Raw genomic sequence first — 26853 nt, 5'->3', positions numbered from 1 at the left:
GAACAGTAGGTCAGCAGCTGGAGGGACTGATAGGAAGGTAGAGGTTTTGATAAGCAAATCTGAAAGGAAGGACAGGCGAGACAGATGAATGAACATGGTGAGACTCATAGTTTTGATGTGTTTATTTCAATGTAAGCAGTATCACTGAGGGCCTGCATCAGTGCATGGAGCTATGATGTTATGACATGGTTTTAAAAGAGAGGACTAGTCCCATTTGCCGCATTTGGTCCATACACAGTACCCTCCATAATGTTTGGGACAAAGACCCATCAGTTATTTATTTGCCTCTGTACTTCACAATATGAGATTTGTAATAGAAAAAAAATCACATGTGGTTAAAGTGCACATTGTCAGATTTTAATCAAGGTCATGTTTATGCATTTTGGTTTCACCATGTAGAAATTACAGCAGTGTTTATACATAGTCCCCCAATTTCAGGGCACTATAATGTTTATGACACAGCAATGTCATGTAAATGAAAGTAGTCATGTTTAGTATTTTGTTGCATATCCTTTGCATGTAATGACTGCTTGAAGTCTGCGATTCATGGACATCACCAGTTGTTGGGTGTCTTCTCTGGTTGTGCTCTGCCAGGCCTTATATTGCAGCCATCTTTAGCTTATGCTTGTTTTGGGGGCTAATCCAGTTTTCTCTTCAGCATATAAAAGGCAAGCTCAATTGGGTTCAAATCGGGTGATTGACTTGGCCACTCAAGAATTGACCATTTTTTCGATTTGAAAAACGCCTTAGTTACTTTTGCAGTATGTTTGGGATCATTGTCTTGCTGTAGAATGAACAGACAGCCAATGAGTTTTGAGGCATTTGTTTGAACTTGAGCAGATAGGATGTGTATATACACTTCAGAATTCATTATGCTACTACCAACAGCAGTTGTATCATCTTCTTCTTCTTCTTTTCGTGTCTTTGAAGCTGGTTGGCTATATGACAGTTTCCCATTCCTTTACACAGTCCTTTGCGTTTCTATTGAACACTGCAAGATCCTTTGAGCTGCACTGGTTGGGTAGTAGGGGGCAGACAAGGCAGTGCTGCATTGTATGGTCCTCTTCTCCACATTCACAGGTGGTTTGGCCAGTTTCATAGCCCCATCTGGCCATGGCAGCTTTTGATCGCCCTGTTCCTGTTCTCAGGCGGTTGAGCGTCTTCCACTGGACCCATGGTGCTTCTGAGCCCAGAGGGAGGGCTTCAGAAGGAGGGATACCCATGTCAGTAGGAGGGGGGTCGTCCTCAAGCCTTTTTGTCCATAGTTGGAGTCTGGTTTCTTCCCGTGATGTTATTAGGGGCTGGACATGGCTGAGAAAGCTTCTCCTGGACTTCAGCCGTTGGGCCGGGGGTACACGTCCGTAGAGGAGGTGGCGTTCATCACTGGTGGCCTTGGTCATCTCTACTCGGCTGGCGACTTCCCGTCTCACATCAGCAGTGGCAATGCCAGCGAGGAGGTGCAGGTTGTTTATGTTGGTGGGCTTCAAGCAGCCAGTGATTGAGCGGCAGGTGTTATTCAACGCTGGGTCGTTGAATAACAACGTTGGGCAGTTGTATCATGAATGAAGATAAGTGAGCCAGTACCTTCAGCAGCCATACATGCCCAGGCCATAATACTCCCACCACCATGTTTCACAGATGAGGTGGTATGCTTTGGACCTTGGGCAGTTCCTTCTCTCCTTCATACTTTGCTCTTGCCATCACTCTGATATGTTAATCTTCGTCTCATCTGTCCACAAGACCTTTTTCCAGAACTGCGGGTGCTCTTTTAAGTACTTCATGGCAAAGTACTGTGGAGGTATTTCTTGGCCTTCCGGTCCCTTTGAGATTATTAAGCTCACCAGTGCTCTCTTTCTTCTTAATGATGTTCAAAACAGTTGATTTCGATAAGCCTAAGGTTTGGCTGATGTTTCTAACAGTTTTATTCTTGTTTCCCAGTCTCATAATGGCTTCTTTGACTTTCATTGGCACAACTTTGGTCCTCGTGTTGAAAAACAGCAGTAAAAGTTTCCAAAGGTGATGGAAAGACTGGAGGAAAGACCAGCTGAGAGCTCTCTTATACCTGCATTAAGGAGGCATTTAAAACACCTGAGCAATTACAAACGCCTGTGAAGCCATGCGTCCCAAACATTATGGTGCCCTGAAATGGGGGGGGGGGGGGGGGGGGGGGTTTATGTATAAACACAGGTGTAATGCCTACATGGTGAAACCAAAATGTATATAAATAACTTTTGTTAAAATTTGACAATGTGCACTTTAACCACATGTGATTTTTTTTAAATTTACAAATCTCAAATTGTGGAGTACAGAGGCAAAGAAATATATGATGGGTCTTTGTCCCAAATATTATGGAGGGCACTGTACTTCTAAACTTCCCAACCCATGTACCTGTTCAAGTGTCTTTTAAATGCTGCTATTGTACCTGCCTCAACTACTATCTCTGACAACTCATTCCATATACCCATCACCCTAAGAGTGAACAATTTGCCCCTTGGGTTCCTATTAAATCGTTTCCCCTCACCTTAAACCCCTATCCGAAGGTTCTTGATTCACCCTATCAATTCCCCTCATGATTGTAAACACCATAAGATCACTGTAGTGGAATCCTGCGTTCCAATTAATAAAGTCATAGTCGCCCCTAACTCTGCCATTGCTTAGGCCCTCGTCCTGGAACACTTCGTAAATCTTTCCTGCTTAATGACATCCTTCCATTGGCAGGGTGACCAAAACTGAAGACAATACTCCAAATGTAGCCTCACCAATGAATTGTTCCACTGTAACAGAACATCCTAACTTCTATACTCAACATGCTGACTGATGAAGGTCAATGGACCAAAATATTCATTTACCACCTATCTAAGGGAACTGTGCAATTGTACTCCTGCATCCCTCTGCTCCCCAAGAATTCTGGTTTCCCAGGGCCCTACCATTCACAGTGAAGATCCTGCCCTGCTTTGACATCCCAAAATGCAGCATCTCACACTTACCTGCATTGAACTCCATTAGTTCTTCTTCAGCCCACTTGCCTAGCACATTAAGAAAGATTCTGCTACAATTTTTGTAACACTCTTCACTGTCTATTTTAGGGTAAAGCTCAAAAATAAGAAAGGGGCAAAGAATGTACTAAATTGGGATTTCAAAAATTTCTCTGAGACGGTGAGTCGGGAAGAAAATGTAAAGTTTAACAGCCAAACTTGATCCCATAAATTTGCAGCTGGAACCTTCAAAATACTGTGTGCATTAGCAGAAGACAAAACTAATGTGAATGCAAATAATTAGCCTATCAAACAATTAAAAAATAAAATAGCACATCTTTTTCAAAAATGTGTAACTGACAAGCGCGCATTAAAATATAGGACACTTCAACATTGCACAATATACAGTTACAAAGTAGGTCAAAAATATTGGTGGAAAATTCATCCTCATTTTTCCCATCAGTCCAAATAACAAATTTAGCTTGCAGACTTAAATATATAAATAGGGGTCAGCACACTGTGATGTTCCCAACTTGAATACCATTAACCAAAATCCTTGGAATGTAGCCATATTCTTCATGTTTTTTAGTCACTGGGTTGCTGCATTGTCAGGCATTACAAATGATAAAAATACATTTCCGGCATAATTTATCACATATTGGTGCATCACAATAATTCCAAAATCTATTTAACCTCTGACCTAAAATCTGCAACAGGAAATTAATTCCTTTTTTTTTAATGACCATTACATCTCCTCCATCAAAAATGGACACTTTTTTAAAGTGAACACAATCCAGTAAAGCTGAAGGGTTTACACCTCTGTAACAGACTAGTTACAAGATCAGAGGTTAAAATTGAAATCAGAATGGTACCTTGTCCTCTCTCGATCTGTGCAGTCCCTGCGGAGGCCACAGGTGAGTGCATATTTCCTGTGAGAACACGAGATAAAGAACAGTGCAATGGATATCCTGTCCTTTGCAACATTCAAGTTTGTGCATTAAAAGTAACAGAAGCACATGAAATAACTTCAAGAATAGACTCGGAGGCTTCCAGGGGCAATAAAATAACTTGTTTCTGAAACTGCGTAAAATCATTAAACAACTAGACTGTCATAAAGAATGAAAGTATATCAGAGAGCATTCCAAGAAGCGCTCAATGCAACAGTATCAACGTTTTCCAATGAAGAGTAAAGCGCAGGATGAAGATAAATGATAAGAAAATCTCCTACAACAGAAGGAGTAAAGCTCCACGATGACCATCACAGTGTAAATATATATAATGAAAGTAAAGCAAAATAAATAAATAAATACATTTAGCTAGATGCTATATAATGAGAGAATGACCATCAAGCAAGCGTTCAACAAAATCTTTTTTTTATGCCAAGTTAGCATTCTGACTATTTCAATTTGGAACCATTCACTGGCAAGTCTCTGTGCCAAAAACCAAATACGCCAAAATTTACAGAATGAGCGAGTTTGGTATTCCAACTGCGCATGCCCAGGTCAAAGGTCACTATGCATAAACATTGCTGGAAAGCAGTGGCGCTGTGTACAAAATACCTTAATTTCTGCCGTTTTCCAACTTTGATTCTTCTAGAGAAGAAAATACTGCTTTCAAACTATGAACTAGTTGTATTTATTGTTCCTTTGTTAAAAGATAAGATTATTTTGTTGTTTTTATCGCTTTATGCTTTGGTGCGTGAGCGTGGTCGTGCTTGTCCGTGGTCGGGGTCGAGTCTCCGGCACTGCTGAGTTCCTGCTGGGCCGTTGCTGTCCCCTCCCGGGTGTCTTGTCCCTGTCCGAGGGCGGCAGGAGGTGTCGGGCCGGGCTTATACCCGGCGTGAGGGGGAGGCGCTGGCTCCGGCTCCTGGGTGACCGTTCCCCGGCGGGCCGGGGACCGTCGGCAGCGCCTCTCTCCTTGTCCAGTGGCTGTCTGTGCCGACGGGGGCTGAGCGCCGGTCATCGGCGGGGATGCACACGGGGTGCTGCGGTGGCTCGGCGGGTCAGGTGGAGTTGAGCTGGGGTTGGGGCTTCTTCTCTGCGCTGGCTGTGGGCCTGGGGTTGCTGGTGTCGTCGGTCCAGGGCTGTCGGTTGGCCCAGCGGGACATGGGAGTTGAGCTGGGGTTGGCACTTCTTCTCCACGCTGGCTGTGGGCCTGGGGCCGCTGATGTCGTCGGTCTGGGGCTGTCAGTTGGCCCGGCGGGACAGGCAGTTGAGCTGGGGTTGGCACTTCTTCTCCGTTCTGGCTGTGGGCCTGAGACGTCGGTCGGGGGTCACCTCGGACGTCTCCGGCCGCACCCCCCGGGCGGGTATGCGACAGAGGAGGTTCGGCAGCGCCTGCGGCGCCGGGGACCCGGGTTCAATCCACGCTGCAGATGAGGTGCGGGTCTGTGTGCCACTCTCCCCTGCCTCCCACTTGCATCTGCCCCCTCTCTTTTGCTGTTACACCACGCTCTCCCGCTTCCTTTGGGGAGTAGGGGAGATAAGGAGTTGGCCATTTATGGGAGTCTCTCTGGAATCGAGAATTTCATTGCTCATTCGTATTCATAGATGCGGCTGAAGAATTCTAATGCCTTGAAATTAGCAGAATAGTGAAATTCAACAGAAACTATCATCGTTATGCTCCAATCTTGAATACATTAATTTTCCTATAATGTGACCACACGGCACCCCCGTTCCTCAGATCAAATATATTTTTACACATAAACTTTAATAAAGACAAGAATTTATACACAGTTTCTTCAGCCAGCGTTTTGTTCGCTTTTTCTTTATGGTGAATGACCTTTGACCATGATTCCTTGCGTTTTTCGGAATACCAAACTCGCTTATTCATCTGAATAATTAGCTATAAGAACAGTCCCAAGTAAAGTCTAAGAAAACTTGAATCTATGTATAGCTAATTTATATCTTGGAATGTTAATAAATCCTTATTGAAAAAAATATATAAATACAGTGCATTTAATTCTATCAAGGAAACTGATGGAACTATTTAGTAAAATCATTTAATTTATTTCTGGACTCAAACTTGCAAATTGTGATAAAGATAGACACAAAATGCTGGAATAACTCAGCGGGACAGGCAGCATCTCTGGAGAGAAGGAATGGGTGACGTTTCGGGTTAAGACCGTTCTGCAGACTGCCCCGCTGAGTTACTCCAGCATTTTGTCTACCTTTGATTTAAATCAGCATCTGCAGTCCTTTCCACAAACATAGATAACTTGGCCACTAAGCATGTAAAATGTTTATCTGATAACAGAATGATGTGCCAAATGATCAGTGCTTTTGTCTAAATTCAAATATTGACTTTAATTATCTTTCTGTCAAAGTGGAGATTCACACCTGGATCATCCACAATTCATGAATGACTTAGAAGTTTGCAATTGGGTAGAGTTAAACTGCAAAGCTTCTTTCATTAACCACTTAATATAATTATTTTACAAGCTTCTTGTCACTAGACGCCACCCTTAAAGGCTGCACTAAATAACAAATACTAAAATCAAAGAGAAGATATGACTAGTGTCGTCATTATTTGTTTTACATAGCGCTGGAAAATCAAAGTGAAAATGAGACTTACAGTAAAAATGATACTTATCATAAATGTCATGCCACAATCTTTATCCACATTTCTTAAGTGTGTATGTATGTCACACACACACACGCACACACACATATATATATATATTATATATATATATATATACACACACACACATAAACATACCTACACATACACACACACAAATACACACACAATTGCAATACCACATGCAAGAAATATTCTACTTAGCAACGCAGCCAAACATATTATTTGTGATTTTTTTTAAATTTGCAGATGCTGGGTTAGATAGTCTACATGATTGTTGTAATGGATTAGATGGGTTGGCAACTGTGAATAGGTGTCCTGTACTTCTTTTCCAAGAAAATTGGAAGATTTGATATGAGGTTTGGTAATAATAATGCCATTTAAATCAGGATTGAGAAGAAATAGGTAGTGAGAAGGAAGAGGAGATTGACCAAAAATTGAGAATTTAATGTTCATAGCAATGGGTTGTCGGCTGCCCAAGGGAAATATGAAGAGTTGGCCTCACTCTGGCAGGACAGACAGGTTGATAGGGAAATTGGAAAGGGAATTAAAATGTCTAGCAACCAGGAGCTCCAGCAAGCCCTGGTGGACCGAGTGCATGTGTTCAATGAAATGTTGCCAGTCGACGCAAGGTGTAAGTAATCGCATCTCTCCAGGAAGGGCTGTTGGAGCCCATGAATAGAGGTGAGGGAGGTGTAGGGACAGATGTCCAATAACCTGCGATTGCAGGACTGTGTTTGGGGAGGGGTGTGGCTATGTTGGAAGGGATGAGCAGAGCCAAGAAGTCCTGGAGGGAGAAGTCTCTGTGGAAAGTGGAAAGTGAAAAAGGGTGGGAATGGGAAGAAATGCCTGTTGGTGGAGTCACATTGAAGGTGGTGGAAATGTCAGACAATTATGGTTTGGATGCTTAGCTGGGTTTGTAAGGTGAAAACTGGGGTAACTCTACCATATTATACATGAGGGTTGCAGGGGAGCGAGGGATGGGGTGAATAAGAGCAGAAATGCTGGATAGTGGAGACATGAGATACATGGATAAGGCCACAACCGTTAGGGTGGAAGGTTGGGGGGGGGGGGGGGGGGGGGGGGGGCGTGGATTGGGCAAGGAATTCTGAGGTGTTAGCACAGGGGTAGAAATGTTAGGCCTCTGCTGAGTACAGCATTGGAGAGAGAGGTCAGGGGGATGGTGAAAGCACAGTAGGAGTGCTCGTTTTAGTAATAATGAATGTTCAGGACAATAGATAGGGTACCAGTCAAAAAAGTTGCTTTATCCTGGATGATTCTATGTTTTTGGAGTTGTTGAGGTTGCACTCACTCGGGAGTAGGATGAGTATTTCATCAATGTAGAAATGCTTAAGGGTAAAAAATGCTTAAGGGTATCAGCAGATGAACTTCTGATCGGTTCTTATAGACACAGTATTCCAATGAAGGCCTTATCAATGATGACCCCCTAGTACATATGATTTAGTAAGGCCAACTACATATTGGGATGAAGTTGGTTTGGGTGTATATTTTACTAAAATATTCCTTTTAAAGTGAGATTGGCCATGCCACAATAGCCCAATATTTCATCTAAATCAGGTTGATTTTTTCATCTTACAATTTGTCTACTATACCTGATCCAAGGTAATGCACACATGCAACAGAGTAAGAATATTCCCCACTTTTCCGCAAATAACTCGGGGTCAGATCACATAGGTTTGGGCTCTGGGCAGCTTCGAATGACAGTGATCAGTCAGGTTTTAGTTTTATTGCTGAGCAGTCCTTTACCAAGATATTACTGATGGACCCTAAGCAATTGCAATGCCATCAAAAGTCATGGGTTAGACTTTTTGGAAATGGTCAGTCCCTGTACTTGTGTGGTAGATAAGTTACTTGTTACTCAATCGCCCGTGCCAAGTACTGCCTAAATCTTTCTGCATATACAGTATCTGGTGCGATTCATTTTCTGAATTAATAACTACACCAAACATTTGGAATCGGTATAAAATTATAGAAAATATTGTTCAACAATGAAAAGTAACAAAAAAATTAACAGAACCTAACTGTTATTAGTATCCCCTCGAATTTCAAATGCAATGTTCCTTCCCTCTCATTAGAAAAATGTATTATTTTAAAAGTTATAGAGCCAATACTGGATCATTTTAATAAAGGTCACTATCAATCTTAAGCCAAATTAACAAGTTAATAAAAGCAAGCCCAATACCTTGTCCTCTGTCCATTGGCACCAGTCCTGAAGGAGCAAGACCCATCTGAGGCTGCATGTTTCCTGTGGGAAGTAATTCATGCAGATAAAGTATATATAATCAGGAAAGGAATATTGCTGCTGTACACAAATTATATTTTTGGTGAAGGTGGGCAAGAGAAGGTGAATGCATGCACAAGAAAACTGTTCACTAAACCTGACCTTTAAAAATCCCTGGGATTCTGAAATAGTCCCACCAGTTGGAAGGCATCAAAGAATGATCGATTAGACTTACATTCACTGGAATGTATAAGGATGAGAGGGAATCTTATAGAAATATATAACATTCTTAAGGGATTGGACAGGCTAGATGCAGGAAAAATGTTCCCAATGTTGGGGGGAGTCCAAAACCAGGGGTCACAGTTTAAAAATAAGGGGTAGGCCATTTAGGACTGAGATGAGGAAAAGCTTTTTCACCCAGAAAGTTGTGAATCTGTGGAATTCTCTGCCACAGAAGGCAGTTGAGGCCAATTCACTGGATGTTTTCAAGAGTTAGATATAGCTCTGGTTATTGTTGTCAGAAGATTCAACATACTTTGATTACCATCTAGTGACATTAACAGGGTATTGCAACGGTGCATTGGAATGGATGCACAGAAATTGTGTTCAAAACTTTTTCACCCAGAAAGTTGTGAATCTGTGGAATTCTCTGCCACAGAAGGCAGCTGAGGCCAATTCGCTGGATGTTTTCAAGAGTTAGATATAGCTCTTAGGGCTAAATATAGCTCGGGAGCTGCGGACTCCAGCTGCGGGAGGCGGCTGATCAGGAGGTCCGGGCCGCTGAGGAGGAGGATGTTCACCGTCGGGGTTCGGCGTCGGCGTTCCACCAGCCCGGCGTGAGGGCCTGAACATCGGGCCACCCGGGGCGGCGACTGCGGGTGCTAGGAAGGCCTCGACCACGAGTGAGCATCTGGGAAGAACGGAGGGGAGGCTGGCTGGACTATGGTGCCTTCCTCACCTTGGTGCCACTGTGTTATGTTGTGTCGTGGACTTTCTGTGTTTGTGCTTTTTTTTAAATTCTATTTTATTTTTAATGTTTAATTATTTATTATTATTTATTTATTTTTTTTATTTTTATGATACTGCCTGTAAGGGAAATTCATTTCATTGTCTCTAACTGAGACAATGACAATAAATTTGAATACAATACAATACAATACAATACAATACAATAAATGAATCAAGGAATATGGAGAGAAAGCAGGAGCGGGGTACTGATTGTGGATGATTAGCCATGATCATAATGAATGGCAGTGCTGGCTCAAAGGGCCAAATGGCCTACTCCTGTACCTATTTTCTACGTATCTATATCAGAATCATCAAAAAAAGTGAGAATGAGGAACAAAATAGGAAATAGTAGAGATTAGCCTGACATTAGTTGTCAACAAACAGTGGAATCTGTTTCTGAGGATCTACAGATGGCTCTCAGAAAACAGTTATCATGCTTTATGATAGAAAAAATGTTTGACAAATTTGATAATTTAATTTGTGAATGTGAATAAAGGGAATAATTGGAGGTAGTATAAACTGATCTTCAAAATGTATTTGATAAAGTGGCACACAAATGATAGTGACAGTAAAAAACAAAAGTCGAAATAGAATTGAAAGTAACAAAGTAGTTAGCTGGAGGTTTGATTAGAGGTCAGAAAAAATAAAAATTAAAGACTCTTTTTCTATCTGGGAACAGCAAAATGGAGCCCTCAACTATTCACAATTAGTTCAACGACTTTCCATAACCCACTTTGCTGATGATACAAATCTGTGAGAAAGCAAGCTCTGATGGGCACAAAAAAATCTACAAAATGGAATAGTCAAATTAAGTCAACAGGCAAGGTGATGCAAATGGAGAATAATCTACATTGTGCATTTTGACTCGAAGAAAAACAGAATATTTTTTAAATAAAGAAACTAGCAAACACATGTATAGAGACGGATCTGGGTGTGCTATTTCAGAGGATGCAGAAAAGTGAACATGCGGGTTTAGCAAGCAAATCCAAAGGAATATGGCAGTTCATTTTTATTGCAAAAGTATCGAAAAGCAAAAGGTTGAAAATTCTTGGTGCTCTCTGGCAACCACATTTCAATGAATATACCCGAAGAATCTTATAGTCAGTGCAATATTTACAAGATTGATTCCCGAGGTGATTGAAAAAAGCTTGATCTAAATTTATTACAGTTTAAAATACTGGGAGGTGATTGCATTGGGAAACCAGCCTTTGAGAGCGATTGAGAAGGATATATTGTTAAAAGGGCTGTTTCTCCACATTGCAAAATCTAAAACTTGAGGGCATAGTCCAAGGATCACTTAAGACTAAGATGAAAATATTTTTTCTGTTTTATACAGAAGGTTGAGTCCATTTGAGTGGTGTATTGAAGGCCGAGATCAACAGATCTTTGAAACAGTGAACCAGCAAGAAAGTGCTTTTGAAGCGTAGGGTCATCAATAATCTTAATGAATGTTCGAGCATGCTACATTTTTAACTTTAATAGTTGTTCCATTCGAAAGGAAGTTATTAAAAAGTGTCTATGGGAGGTCAACACACCCACCCTCCTCACCACCTCCCCTGCATTCACCATTCCAATGGTAGGTTACTTTCCAAGATGTGTCCTTAGTGGCTATGGAAACCGCTGGGTTAATATAAAAAAAACATGCAACCAATGAGATCATCATTTGACTTTAACGGACACATAATTTTCTTCAGAACTTCTAATAATGCCAAAAATAAAAAATTGAAAGTATAGCTGATCTAGCTGATAACAATCAACTGGAAAGCAGTTTATATAATTTTAAACTGACACTATTAGTCATTCTCTGGTTATTGTTGTCAGCAGATTCAACATACTTTGATTACCATCTAGTGACATAAACAGGGTATTGCAACGGTGCATTGGAATGGATGCACAGAAATTGTGTTCAAAATTAACGAGGCAACACTTACTTGGCTGTTTCAATGGACTAATACTGCACTAAACGAAAATGGACTAATACTGCACTCAACGTCCGATCAATGCTAGAATATATATTTTAAATGGAGCAAACAAAGGTACACAAAGAAAGAGTTCAGATTAGCCATAGTTTTACTGAATGAAGATGTAGATTCACCCAGGTCTACCCTATCAATGCTTCTCAGAATGTTATATACTTTTACGTCTCCCCTCAACCTCCGACGATCCAGAGAAAAAAAATCAATACTATCAACCTCTCCCTTTAGTTGAAAACCTCTAATCCAGACAGCAATATGGTAAACATACTCTGCACCCTATCCAAAGCCTCCCTATCTTTCCTGTAATGGGGCGATCAGAACGGCATGCAATACTGCAAATGCTGCCTAACCAAAATCCAAAGGAGCTGCATCATGACTTCCTGACTCTTATATACAATGCCCGCATCAATGAAGGCATGCATACCATATGTCTTCTTAACCACCCTATCTACATGTGCTGCCACTTTCACTGAGCTATGAATTTGGACTCCAAGATCCCTCTGCATATTAATGCCGTTAAGGGTCTTGCCATTAACTGTATACATCCTCCTTACATTCATCCTCCCAAAGTGCATCACCCCACACTCGGTCGGGTCAAACACCACGTGCCATTTCTCTGCCATTTTTGTTGCTGTAAGACTATGACTCAATCCATGTCACACACATCGTGAATGAACTTCAAACACAATTTCCTTTTCATAAAAGCAAGCAAACCCTCACTAGCCATGTTATGCTTTTCCCTCACCTCTGTCACAATGCAGCGACAATTTCACCAAAGATGCTGATATGTAATACAGACCCACTGACTCAATATTAGAATCAACTCAGATCACTGATAATCTCTGCTTATCTCTGAATTGAATTAAAAATATTTCAAAATGTTGCTATCACCAGAAGAGTAGATTGTACAGTAGTGATACAGAAAAGGCAATAAGTAAAACAGGAAATTAAAATTCGATTAGATAAAACAAAACACACTTTGATATTTTTCTGTAAACACTTTTATACCTCCAGGTCCAACGGGTCCTGGTCCTGGTCCTGGTCCTGGTCCAGGTGCTGGCCCGGGCCCAGGCCCTAGCCCTGGCCCACCTGGTCCTTGTACGGGTCCGAGTCCAGGAACAGATACTGCAGTTTGCATTGGTGGTTGCATTAAGGATGGTGCCCCATTCACATGCATTCCACTCTATTCAAGAGAAAACAAAAACAGAAAATTACAAATTAAATACACACATGTTCTTAAAGTCTAAACAACCGTTGCTCTGTAATGTATCACTAAAACTGAAGCTACTTTTATATCCTGTTGAGAACCATTTTCTTGATATTGAGAAGTGATTCACCGAATTGAGTGAATTGAGATTTTGGTACCTCTTCAGTAGTTTGTGGCATCTGCTGTCAGTTCATTTCTGAAGCAAGATCAATGGTGACTTTAAACGGTCATCTACTATATGATGGGCTGTAAGCACTGATCTTCAGTGGAGAATGGATAGATCCACATCTCCATTAGTAGATCGATCACAGAGCTAAACTCAGTACAAAGGGATCAGAAAAGATGGTTTTAGCATTCCAATCCTTTTCCCAACCTCTCTCAGCAAAAAGGCAGAAACACTGATCTTCCAACGGCACCATTTTGCAATGATTGGTTAAGTTTCCCTGTTAACTTTAGTCAGTCTTTTGAGAGGATTCTGAGCCTATTGCAGCACTGCATACCCAATAGCACCACTTAGATCAGTAAACTGACTATGATTACGCAAAATGTGCAATAACTGTAAACCCATTTTCAATTGCTTTGTATCATTGAAGCTATTTGTTATTTTTAAATGTAGTATAACATCCATTGCATCCAGCTAATTTGGTATAATTTTATATCCAGCTTTAGATATAATAAAGTCACTATAATAAAATAACTTCCGTTCCCTGAAGAATGAGGACATTTCAGATGCCCTGGTGTGGAATGCCTCATCCTGGGAGCAGTTGCGGCATAGACGGAGGAATTGGGAGTAGGGGATGGAGTCCTTACAGGAAGCAGGGTGGGAAGAAGTGTAGTCCAGATAGCCATGGGAGTCAGTGGGTTTATAGTGGATGTCGGTCAGAAGTCTATCACCTGCGATGGATAGTGAGGTCAAGGAATGGTAGGGAAGTGTCGGAAATGGTCCAGGTGTATTTGAGTGCCGGATGGAAGTTAGTGGTGAAGCGGATGAAGTCAGTCAGTTGTGTGTGGGTGCAGGAGGTAGCACCAAAGCAGTCATCGATGTAGCGGAGATAGAGGTCGGGGATGGGGCCCTTGTACGCCTCGAACAAGGATTGTTCGACGTATCCGACAAAGAGGCAGGCATAGCTGGGGCCCATGCGCGTGCCCATAGCTACGCCTTGTATTTGGAGGAAATGGGAGGAGTCAAACGAGAAGTTATTGAGGGTAAGGACCAGCTCCGCTAGGCGGTGGAGAGTATCAGTGGCCGGGTATAGGTTGCTTCTCCGGTCGAGGAAGAACCGGAGGGCTTTGAGACCATCCTGGTGGGGGATGGAGGTATAGAGTGACTGGACATCCATGGTGAAGATGAGAGGATGGAGGCCTAGAGAATGGAATGTGCAGAGACGACGGAGAGTGTCTGAGGTGTCTTGAACATAGGTGGGGAGGGATTGAACCAGGGGGGATAGGATGGAGTCAAGGTATGTGGAAATGAGTTCGGTAGGGCACGAACAGGCAGAGATAATGGGTCTACCGGGACAGTCAAGTTTGTGGATTTTGGGGAGAAGGTAAAATCGGGCCGTGCGGGGCTGGGGAACGATGAGGTTGGAGGCTCGGGGGGGCAGGGCATTGGAGTTGATGAAGTCGGTGATGGTGCTAGAGATAGTGGCCTGGTGCTCGTCAGTGGGGTCATGGTCCAAGGGTAAGTAGGAGGAGGTGTCCGAGAGTTGGCCCGTGGCCTCAGCCTTGTAGAGATCGATGCGCCAGACTACCACGGCACCTCCCTTGTCGGCGGGTTTGATAACTTAGACTTAGATCCTTTATTTGTCATTCAGACCGTTCGGTCTGAACGAAATGTCGTTCAGTCTGGGTTGTTGCGGAGCGAGTCGATGGCAGTACGTTCAGGGGGGGAGAGATTGGAGTGAGACAGGGGAGTAGTTGAGGTGGTTGATGGCGCGACGGCAGTTTTGGATAAAAAGTTCTAAAGCCGGAGGGCCACGAGGGGAGGTCCACGAGGAGGGGGTGCGTTGGAGACGGGAAAAGGAATCGTCAATGGGGGGCGAGGACTCCTTCCCATGGAAGAACGCTGTGAGGCGGAGGCCACGGTAGAAGAGCTCCAAGTCGTGGTGGGCGCGGAACTCATTGAGGTGGGGACGGAGGGGGACAAAGGTAAGACCTCTGCTGAGGACAGACCGTTCGGTGTCGGAGAGGGGGAGTCAGGGGGGGATGGTGAACACCCGACAGGGATGGGGGTTGGGGCCGGAGGAAGGCAGGTGGGTGGACTAAGGACAAGGCGATGAGTGGTGGGGGGCTAGTGGGTGGTCAGAGGGTAGGGGGGTATGAGGACTGCAATAGATCAGCTTAATAACCATTTTACAGTTTAACATGAAAATCATATATCCTGAACACCAAATAAAACAATGTATTCAAGTAATGCACATTTACAAAATCAAACTGCATTGAAGATAAATTGTGTTTGGATTGTGAACAATAGGACCTACCATAGGCTGTGGTTGGGAGACTGGGGTAGCAGCCTGAGCTGCTGGAGCATTTGGGCCTGCCACAGGTTGGCTAGAAGAAATCAGTGGTGTAACGTTGGCTGGTCGATGTAACATTTTCTGAAAAGATCAAAACATTGTGGTAAACTTTCAATATTTCCCTGTGAAGAATGTATTCAACATAGTCAACTTACGTGTCCTTGGCACACTAATTACGCAACCTCGTGGTCGCGTTGAGCCGCGACGGTCCCGCGAAGGTCGCGCGCAATTTCATGCACCTGCACAGCCGTCTAGAGAGCGTGACGTCATTTGAAGATGGACACAAAGCTGGAGTAACTCAGCGGGACCGACAACATCTCTGGAGAGAAGGAATGGATGATGTTTTGTGTCGAGACTCTTCTTCAGACTGAAAGAAGGGTCTTGACCCAAAACGTCACCCATTGCTTCTCTCCAGAGATGCTGCCGGACCCGCTGAGTTACTCCAGCATTTTGTGTCCATCTTCAATTTTCTTGGCCCTGCTCTGGGAGTACGAGTGGGGGCGGATCCGGACCGCAATGGCCATGAGCCCCAGGCCGAGTTCGACGATCATTTGCCTGCTTCTGCTACTGTTGGAGGTCTTGGGCCTGTCCCACTTTGGCTGTCAGTTACGCGACAGGCCGTTGGTGCGCAAAGATTTTGTTCGCTACAAAATTTCAGAGTGGCTCGCGATACCGCGTACAACTACATAACCCCTCCGCACTTCTCAGTGGGACCGGCCCCGTACAGCCATACGATGCCCGTGCGCCTCAACGCGACGACGAGGTTGCGTAATTTGCGTGCCAAAGACACACAAGTGGGCCAGGCCCTTAACAAACAAGAAATGTTTGGATCAGAGGTTAAAGCTTCATTAGAAATTTAGCCTTTCAAGCCAACCTATTTCCAATAACACACCTTTTAACATGACGACTCAGATAGCAATATTATGTTTGTGTGCATGGCAGTTGATAGAGTTTGTCAAGGTGTTCACTCACCATTGCAATTTCAGGATCCACAATTCTCATAACAACTTGTGCCTGTAGGAGTGCATATGCCAGTTGCGGGTTCTGTAAAAGCATATTACGAGCCTCCTGAGGACTGTTCTGAATGCAGAGCTGAAAACGACAGAATAATATTTCTTTAAGATATTGAAGAACCATTGCGTCTATGCTGATTCTCAGAGCATCAATCTCCTTTGTTCGCTAATTTCCTGGCAATCTTTTCTCTCACATACAATCTGGAGCACCTGGAGGAAACCCACATGTCACAGGGTTGACATGTATGCAAATTCCAAACAGACAGTACTTAAGATCAGGATTGAACCTGGATGGAGTTACAGTGCCCTGCATAATGTTTGGGACAAAGACCCATCATTTATCCATTTGCCTCTGTACTCCACAATTTGAAATTTGTAATAGAAAAAAAATCACATTTGGTTGAAGAGCACTTTGTCAGATTTTATTAAAGGCCATTTTTACACATTTTGGTTTCACCGTGTAGAAATTACAGCTGTGTTTATACATAGTACCCTCATTTCAGAGCACCATAATGTTTGGGACACATGGCTTCACAGGTGTTTGTAATTGCTCAGGTGTGTTTAAATGCCTCCTTAATGCAGATATAAGAGAGCTCTCAGCACCTCGTTTTTCCTCCTGTCTTTCCATCACCTCTGGAAACTTTTATTGCTGTTTTTCAACATCAGCCAAACATTAGGCTTACCAAAATCAACTGTTTGGAACATCATTAAGAAGAAAGAGAGCACTGGTGAGCTTACTAATCACAAAGGGACTGGCAGATCAAGACCCCCACAGCTGATGACAGAAGAATTCTCTCTATAATAAAGAAAAATCCCCGCATCTGTCCGACAGATCAGAAACACTCTTCAGGAGTCAGGTGTGGATTTGTCAATGTGGATGAAAGATGCGTCCTTATGGCATTAACATTGAATTCTCCCAATTTGGCTAGCCCGTGCTGTCTCCTCCCCTTCCTTAACCCTCTAGCTGTCTCCTCCCACCCTCCCATCCGCCCGCCCTCGGGCTCCTCCTCCTCCTCCCCTTTTCCATCTTTCTTTCCCCACCCCCCATCAGTCTGAAGAAGGGTTTCGGCCCGAAACGTCGCCTATTTCCTTCGCTCCATAGATGCTGCTGCACCCGCTGAGTTTCCCCAGCAATTGTGTGTACCGTGGATTTGTCAATGATCACTGTCCGCAGAAGACCTCATGAGCAGAAATGCAGAGGCTACCTGCAAGATGCAAACCGCTGGTTAGCTGCAAAAATAGGATGGCCAGATTACAGTTTGCCAAGAAGTACTTAAAAGAGCAACCACAGTCTGGAAAAAAGGTCTTGTGGACAAATAACGAAGATTAACTGATATCAGAGTGATAGCAAGTGCAAAGTATGGAGGAGAGAAGGAACTGCCCAAGATCCAAAGCATACCACCTCATCTGTGAAACACGGTGGTGGGGGTGTTATGTCCTGGGCATGTGTGGCTGCTGAAGGTACTGGCTCACTTATCTTCATTGATGATACAACTGCTGAGGGTAGTAGCATAATGAATTCTGAAGTGTATAGACACATCCTATCTGCTCAAATTCAAACAAATGCCTCAAAACTCAGTGGCTGGCGGTTCATTCCACAGCAAGACAATGATCTCAAACATACTGCAAAAGCAACAAAGGTGTTTTTCAAAGCTAAAAATGGTCAATTCTTGAGTGGTCAAGCCAATCACCCGACCTGAACCCAATTGAGCATGCCTTTTATATGCTGAAGAGAAAACTGAAGGGGACTAGCCCCCAAAACAAGCATAAGCTAAAGATGGCTGCAATACAGGCCTGGCAGAGCATCACCAGGGAAGACACCCAGCATGTCCATGAATCATAGACATTGTCATTGCATGCAAAGGATATGCAACAAAATACTAAACATGACTACTTTCATTTACATTACATTGTTGTGTCCCAAACATTATGGTGCCCTGAAATGGGGGGACTATGTATAAAAACTGCTGTAATTTCTACATGGTGAAACCAAATTGTATAAAAATGGCCTTTATTAAAATCTGACTGCGCACTTTAACCATATGTGATTTTTTTCTATTACAAATCTCAAATTGTGGAGTACAGAGGCAAATAAATAAATGATGGGTCTTTGTCCCAAACATTACGGAGGGCACTATATGAGGCAGAAAATTTAATTGCTGTGGTTTGCACGATTTAGTACAATTGCATTAATATCTTATGCAATGTACTACGACAACAAATATGCATTTTGGCAAGATAAATCAGGGCAGGATTTACAATAGTAAATGGTGGGCCCGGATAGTGTTGTGGAACATAGACACCCAGGGCTACATGTATTTGGGGACGACAGATGGCACAATGGGCTAAGTGTTCGGCTGGCAACCGGAAGGTAGCCGGTTCGAATCCCGCTTGGAGTGCATACTGTCGTTGTGTCCTTGGGCAAGACACTTCACCCACCTTTGCCTGTGTGTGAATGTGTGTGAGTGATTGGTGGTGGTCGGAGGAGCCGTAGGCGCAGAATGGCAGCCACGCTTCCGTCAGTCTGCCCCAGGGCAGCTGTGGCTACAGAAGTAGCTTACCACCACCGAGTGTGACTGAGGAGTGAATGAATAATGCGATGTAAAGCGCCTTGAGTTTTAGAAAGGCGCTATATAAATCCCATCCATTATTATTATTATTATTATTATGTATATTATGTATAGATCTGAAATTGCCGACACAGTTAGACAGGGTGGTGACGAAAGCTTTAGGCATGTTTGCCTTCATCTTTCAGGTCATTGAGTACCAGAGTTGGGGCCATTGTGTTACAAGTGTACAAGACATTGGCGAGTGCACTCAGAGTATTTTGTGCATTTCTGATCTAGATATGGGAAAGATTAAGCTGCAAAGAGTACAGAAAAGATTCATAAGATTGTTACTGAGAATGAAGGGCTTGAGTTACAAGGAAAGACTGGTCGAAGAGGCTGAGAGGTAACCTTAGAAGGGTAGAAAATCACGAGGGACATGGCTAAGGTGAATGGTTACAGTCTTTTACACAGGGTAGGGGGTCAAGGGCATAGGTTTAAGATGAGATGGGAAAATATAAAGGGGATGTTTTCCACACACCGAGGGTGATGCAGATGTACAACAGGTTGCCAGTGGAAGTGGTAGAGGTGGTACAATTACCACATTTAAAAGACATTTGAACAGATGCATAGATATGAAAGATTTAACAGGATACGAGTCAAACGCAGGTAAATGGGACTAGCTCAAGTTGGCAACTTGGTCGGCATGGCCGAGTTAGGCCAAAGGGCCTAGTTCCATGCTATATAACACTGTAACTCTATTGAAAATCTCAAAGCATAATTGCAAATTAAACAGTTGAGGGAAACTAATACCTCTGAAACAAAGATATCTAGCAGTTTATATAACATCCAACTGGAAGTGGCAACGGGGGGAACAGAGGGATTCTAATTTTCATTCCAAGACCTTCAATAGTTTTACATCCTTTGGCTGTCCTTCAAAATAGAGAAACAAGAATAACAAGGTCTGTGACTGGAACCCAATCATATTCCCAAAAATGATTCTCTGCCTTGTAGTTGTGAACAGATTATTAAATATTCTTGTGAGATGAATGGAAAATATGCATTAAAAATAATACAAAGTGGACAACAATTGTTACATTTCGATTTAACATTGCCTCTGTTAGAATTAATATCTTGTATAATCATGCGAACTGTAGGCCGTTTTACAGTTGGTTGGATGCAAGCAAGCAGTGTTATTTAAATTATTTCCCTGATGCACAGTGGAGCATATAGATTGTAGAGGAATAACACAGTTCTGCACAGAATAGCAGAGGCCAGCACCTTAGTATATGGGTAAATAGATACATGCCATATCCATTATTTTATAAATGTTATATATATCACAATAGGCAGATTTTAAATAAAGATTGCAATTTTTTTCCAACAAAAAATGATGATTTTTCTGATCACGTTATTGTTAATAAAGTGGGTCTGAAACATCTGGCAAAATCTCCAGGCTACCTGCTCGCCTCTTTTACCTTCCGTTTTAAATGTCATTTAAAGCAAAAAATACTTATTTCTCCTTAAAAGCAATTAAGTGCTTATAATTAAGAGAGTAACGTCGTAACCTTCATTTGCTTCATGAGTTCAAACATTTGCTCAGGTGGTAGACTGGCCACAGCACGACTGATGGATTCTGGAGCATCTTCAGGCAAGACTGGATCTCCATAAGGAGATTCCATGACAGGGCCTGCAGTGCCCAAATCTGGAAACAAAGCACAAATATGGATTGTTGAATGAATTGTTAAAGGCACTATATAGTTATATTATCTTAAGTGGCTTTGAAACGTTGTATCTACGTACCTGGCATACAAAAGTATTCAAATTGGTAGACAAGAATGTATGTTTCCATATCCCTATGCCTAGAGGAATATTTTTAGTTTTATTTGGAAAAATGTTGTAATGTAAGGTGGCTGGAACATTAAACCTGCTTTCTTTTTCAACATAGTGAACAGTAAATTAACAAAATGTCATTAATCTGGAAATGATTTGAGATAAAGTCTTTATTCTAGCTCCAAACTAAGTTGCCAGTTATCAACTTCGGAAAAAATTCAGCTGCATAAATACTTTGAAATTCATATGTAGTATTTAATTCTAGCTGGAGATATTGTCATCCAAATAGAACAATAACTACAACTTCACGCTGTCAACGTTAGTAATTTTAAATTTGTGGAAACAACTGCCTAAGTTTCAAATATACATAATGGATTAGACAAATTACATCCAATATTACATTCCAATTTGAAAAGTCACCATAAAATAGTCAAGTCATGGGTGTTTTGTTATCATATGTCCCAAAACTGAATAATCAAATTCTCACTTGCAGCAGCACCACAGGTATGTGAACATAGCACTCTATAAGCACCTTAATAAACAATAAAAAGTTCAGTATGTATAAAAACAAATAAACAATTGTAGTGCAAAGACAAAAACATTCCCCCCCCCCCCCCCCCCATTTAGAAATGACAGGAGTATTTGGTGGTCATAATTTCTCCTAAATGACCTACTTCAACAAGGGAGTCACTGTTAATAAGAATGTGCATATTTCCACAAAAACATTTTGTGGGGTTGTGGCACTTGGATTGCATATTAATGAAGTCAATGGCAATCCTCAATTGACAATGAGACTGACAACAGACCATTCAAAGATCTACTTTGGTGGCGACTTTACAATTTAAGTATCTGTTACTACTATCAGCAGCCCACCTCTGAAGAATCCAGGCTAGACTCTTAACCAAGTCACAAAATAACAGCTGAAACTGTCTTATAAGGCAGAAACCCAATGTCTTCCCTTCAGACTTCTCATTTTTCGTTTTCACATTTAGTTTATCAAGACCCCACTGTAAGTATCAAACGATATGATAGAAGTCAAGAGGGGGCTAGGGGCGCTGCACTGGCAGCAGCCTCTACCTACAGCCTGTGTGTCATTTCTATCTTTTTTTAAATTTTCAGTTAGTCCAAAGTCTGTTTTAGGGGGAAACTTTAACTTTTCTATGTGGGGGAGGGGGGCAGGGTAACGGGGAAACCGTTTCCCAGTCTCTTCCTGGCGGGGACGCGACTATTTCTCCGAGTCGCGTCCTCGCCCCTCACCTCGCGGCCTACCAGCTGGATCGGAGCGGCCTTTCCTGCCGGGGACAGAGTACCGGTCCAGGGCTGCTACAGCGGCGGCGCAGCGCTGGAGTCACGGCGGAGCGGGCGATGCCTACCTGGGTCGCCGTTTTGTGCTCCGGAGCGTTGGGCTGCTGCTCCAACATCGTGGAGCTCTGGTGCGGAGAGCTTCCAACGCGGGCGGCGCTGAACAACATCGTGGAGTCCTGGGGCGACTTGCAGAGGGTCTACAGCAGCAGTCTCCACCCGGCGCGGCCTGCGGACTTTGGAAGCCGCCGACTCCGGTAGGAGGGGGCCAACTCTGGTGTCCACGCCGTTGAGGACGTCCCGCAGCCCCGACGTCGGACTTGTATCACCCCGGCGAGCGGGCCTGAACATCGGGCCACCCGTAGCTGCAACTGCGGAGGGCTTGGGGAGGCCCTGACCACGAGGAACAGTGGAGGAAGAGACTGACTTTGGTGCCTTCCCACACAGTGGGAAACTTTGATTCTGCTGTGTGGGGATGTTTTATGTCAAATTCTATAGTGTGTTGTGTTCTTTATTTTTAATTGTATGGTTGTATGGGAATTTCATTTCACTGTGCCATCTACCCATACTCAGTATTTGTGCAATGACATTAAAGTTGAATTGAATTGAATTGAATTGAATTGAATTGAATTGTGTTGTGAAAATAGACACCAGGTCTGCCTGACGTGGTGTGGATTAATACTCACTCTTGAGCTCTTCTTTATTCTTTTCGCTAGCAGCATTGTCCACTCGCAGTGCCCTTCCATTAAATTCCCTCCCATTGAGATTGCGCATGGCACTGAGTGCTGTCTCCTGATCTTGGTATTCACAGAAGCCATAGCCTTTGGGTTTACCAGTTTCTCTGTCATACACAAGCCTACAGAAAGACAGAATGTTAAAAGATGTTCCACTTCTATTTGCACAAAACGCTATTACACAATGCACAAGTGAACAAAGCCATGTGTTTTGGGGGATATAACAAAGGATTTCCAATGATGTGATGAGTGTCCAAACCATCTAAATGTGTAGTACAAATGTGATGCAGCAGTTGCATTCACCAGGAGAAAAATGCGCATTAATTAGTCTTTCAAGGCTTCTTTCAACAAAAAGATATTAAAATGCATTCTAAGTGTAAGCAGCACAAACTTCACTGTTTCGCCAAGATGAGTAAAGTAGTAAATAAAAAGTCAGGGGGTCCCTTTCAGAAATCAAAATGTTTGGACTCCAGCTTCCTGCATAAAGCATCCTATTTATCTTTCAGCTAGCAAACAGATTAGCTCATTTGTCAGCTTTTCCAGTCATCAATTTCATGATCAGTGTTTCAGTATTCATACTGCCTGGCGAGGATCTGGCCTATGTGATAAACTTTAGAGATGATGAATTAATAACTGCCCACTTCGAAATGGTGCAGATAAAAAGTCCAAAATAAATTTAACAAGATTAAAGAAATGAATCTTACACTATTGTATTGTTTAGGCATTAGTCAGTCACGACTCATTAAAACTTTACAAAAACAACAAAATAAATCCTGTAAAACATATGCTTTGTGCCCCAAAATATTCAATCGCCATAATTCTCAAAATATGCTTATACTGTGAGAAAATATATGTGAGAAAATACAATGTTATGCTGTGAGAAAATATATTGTTTTAAATAAATAGTTTGTTCCATTTTCTCCAGCCTCCTTTTATTGACTGTTGTAAGGTTGTTATAAATGGGTGAGGCTTACCAAAACTATCAAACTTGTAGTGAGCTGAATTTTAGAATTTAATTACAGTCAAATGTCAGTTTTAATGGACGACAAGTGGATTGTCTCAAAACTGAGTTAAATTGGCTCAAAAGCAAAACTGGCATCAAAAGCAAAAACATTTGATAAAAAATACATCTATTGATGCTCCTGAACATCATCAGTGAAGTAACCTGGGGTCATTGGGTGTTTCGGGTCTTTCAACATCAGACACCCTCACCCAGGCAACCCAGCCGTGGTTGATCAGACCACGATTTGTGTTCAGGTGGCATTCGCTCTTCCCCATGGACCTTCTCTCCTGATCCAGAGCCATCTCGAGGCATTCTCCGCTGCCTCTGTTGTGTTCTTGATGGCTCTTCTCCTCGCCATTCCGTTGATGCCCAGTGCACTCAAGGCTTTGTAGAGCGATTGCCCTGCAAAACCTCTGCAGCCAACCTCGATGGGCATACACCTTGCCTTCCAGCCCTACTTACGGCAGTCTATGACCAGCTCTTCATACTTGGTCTTCTTCCTCTCGTGGGCCTCCTCCAGACGGTCCTCCCACGGCACTGTCAGTTCCAACAAGACGATGTTTTTGGTCGTGTCTGAGACCAGGAGGATGTCTAGCCTCAGGATGGTTGTGGCAATGTGCTGTGGGAACTTCAGCTGTTTCACCAGGTCTACGGAAAGCTGCCAGTCCTGCACAGTCGCCAGGATTCCTGACCGATTCCTGGCTGCTGTGGTTCTTGACAGCTGCACTCTGGCCTTCACGAAGGTGATCATCTGGGTGGTGGGCCGTGCTCGTCTGCAGCTGCTGATTTCCATGCTGATGGCTTCCGCAATGGGTTTAAGAACCTGGTCGTGACGCCAAGTGTACCAGCCCTGCCCAAGAGCCTTTGGGCAGCAGTTCAGGATGTGTTCCAATGTCCCCTTGCCTGAGCATTGCGGGCAATCTGGAGATTCCGCTTTGCCCCAGATGAAGAGGTTCGATGGGCTGGGCAGGACATCATACACTGCCTGGACCAGGAACTTTATACGCCTGCCAGAGCTCAGTCTTAAATTTTAATGGAGGACAAGTGGTTTTAAATTGTCTCAAAAGCTAAACTGGCATCAAATGCAAAATCAAAACTTGTCTCAAAAGAAAAACAGTCAAAAGATTAATCTTATTTCTAGATGCTTATAGACCTTCCTAATTGCATGCAAAAATTATGTTGCACGCAATGAAGACCACCAATTGTACATTGCATTCAAAGGTGATACCTGAAACTCAATACTGGGCCAACTTCAGAGAAAATATCCTTCAATTGTTCTTCTGTAGCTTCATATGGAATATTTCCAACTGAAAACAAGAAAAATCATAAAAGGAGAATTCATAATTGAGTCAATATTTCATGTTTGATTACTCACTTTTTATTTATATACTTTACAGATATATTAGATTTCTTCAAGCATTGTTTCTGGGTTAGAGGGCAACTGATTGGTACTATACAATCATCATTCTTCATTGTTATACAAATCTGCACTAACCAAAGCGAAGAGTCTTATGGGCCTGTCCCACTTGGGCGATTTTTCAGCGGACTGCTGGCGACTGTCAAGTTGCCGGCAGTCACCTGAAAAACCGGCAACTGAAACGGCGACTGCCAGAGTGGAACACACACACAAACACACCGCTTCCTTCACCAGTCCATTATGCAGGAGGGGGACAGGGCAAGCGGGGGGAGCACTGTCTAAAAAATTCACACGGTGCAAAGCAAAGGTGAAACAGACGCACACCGCGATGAACAGGAAGGTTGGCGCTGTAAAAATATGGCTAAAGCACAGTGTACAGTAAGTCCTTTAAAAGAGGGGAGGAGAGGGGAAGGAGTGGAGACAACTTTTAAGAAGCCAGAGATACACGGCTGTGAAGCTCGGCGGACATTTAACATTACCGGTCGGTTATCCTTGGTTCTGAAAACTACTGCTTACCTTTCTTTCCCCAATGAGCCAATGAAATTCGGTCAGCATCAGCTACAACCTACAAGAACCTTCGACCTCCTGGCAACCCACATGGACCACCTGGCGACCCACCTACAGCTCGAGATTCTCGCCACTCTCCATGGCGGCTTCAATCTAGTCGCCGCTAATTTTTCAACATGTTGAAAATTTCACGGTGACCATAATGAGGCCGCGACTAGTTCCCAGAATGCGGGAACTCCTCACGACCATGAAGGCGACTCCCCGGCAAACTCCCGCGAACATGTGGTGACCATGAGGCGACCGCATATTCTCCTGCAGTCGCCTAAAAAGTCGTGTAAATGGGACAGGCCCATAAAGATAATATTTTTGATTCATTTTCATACATTATCTATGTTAGTAGATAGTAGATTGCAGTTAGTAGATTGTACATTTCCTTTCAATACATTCTCAACTTTTTAGACCACCTCGTGGTATTGAAGCTCAAGGAAAAGGCAAACTGGTGGAGATATCAGGAGATCGAGCAGAATAGGGATTGTGATGGGGATTAGTGATGGTTCGGATCGCGACCCTGCAACAGGACTGAATGTAGCCTCCAACGGCTCACAGAATCTCCGCTGGCACAAGGGACAGTTGCACCGTTATGGCGAGTATATGCAATGGCCACAACAAAGCAACTGCCCCTTGTACCAGGGAAGCTTCTCTCGCCATGCCCCTGCCCCCATGGCCATGTCTCTCTCACTTCAATCTGTTCCTCCAAAGCTCTGACAGCCGAGGCAACCTGGCGCTTGGCAGAATCTTGCTCGCAGCAGCAGCAGCAGCAGCAGCCCCGGCCCGAGCCCGAGCCCTTACCGAAGACGGAGCGCAGCGAGCGGTCGATGGCCGGGTCCCGCACCAGACTCGCCATAGCGACCAAAGACAGCCACCGCTCTCCGCGCTGCTTCCGCTAGGAAACGGAAGCCAACGCGAGAATCGCTCCGCTGGTCCCGCAACTC

At 43.3% G+C, this 26853-nt stretch overlaps 1 protein-coding gene across 4 annotated transcripts in view; it reads right to left on the bottom strand.

Annotated features, from left to right (window-relative positions):
* The window catches only part of cstf2 (cleavage stimulation factor subunit 2), a 70382-nt gene extending 43531 nt beyond the window's left edge, over positions 1 to 26851 (bottom strand). For 2 of the 4 annotated variants that reach the window (XM_033030450.1, XM_033030452.1), the window contains exons 1-9: positions 26711 to 26813; positions 25166 to 25244; positions 22887 to 23056; positions 20634 to 20770; positions 16479 to 16598; positions 15471 to 15587; positions 12792 to 12966; positions 8761 to 8823; positions 3848 to 3904 (exon numbers count right to left, since the gene is read on the bottom strand). In XM_033030450.1, the coding sequence (XP_032886341.1) occupies positions 3848 to 3904; positions 8761 to 8823; positions 12792 to 12966; positions 15471 to 15587; positions 16479 to 16598; positions 20634 to 20770; positions 22887 to 23056; positions 25166 to 25244; positions 26711 to 26765 (973 nt within the window). In that variant the 5' untranslated portion in view covers positions 26766 to 26813. Of the gene's footprint in view, positions 1 to 3847; positions 3905 to 8760; positions 8824 to 12791; positions 12967 to 15470; positions 15588 to 16478; positions 16599 to 20633; positions 20771 to 22886; positions 23057 to 25165; positions 25245 to 26710 lie in introns of all 4 variants that reach the window. The other 2 variants (XM_033030453.1, XM_033030451.1) reach the window with 2 other exon arrangements.
* Between the last annotated feature and the right edge of the window lie 2 nt (positions 26852 to 26853).

Source organism: Amblyraja radiata, chromosome 12, assembly GCF_010909765.2.
Source record: "Amblyraja radiata isolate CabotCenter1 chromosome 12, sAmbRad1.1.pri, whole genome shotgun sequence".
NCBI classification, from domain to species: Eukaryota; Metazoa; Chordata; class Chondrichthyes; order Rajiformes; family Rajidae; genus Amblyraja; species Amblyraja radiata.
The sequence above is the reverse complement of the archived record's forward strand: the minus strand, read 5'-3'. Positions and strand labels throughout refer to the sequence as shown.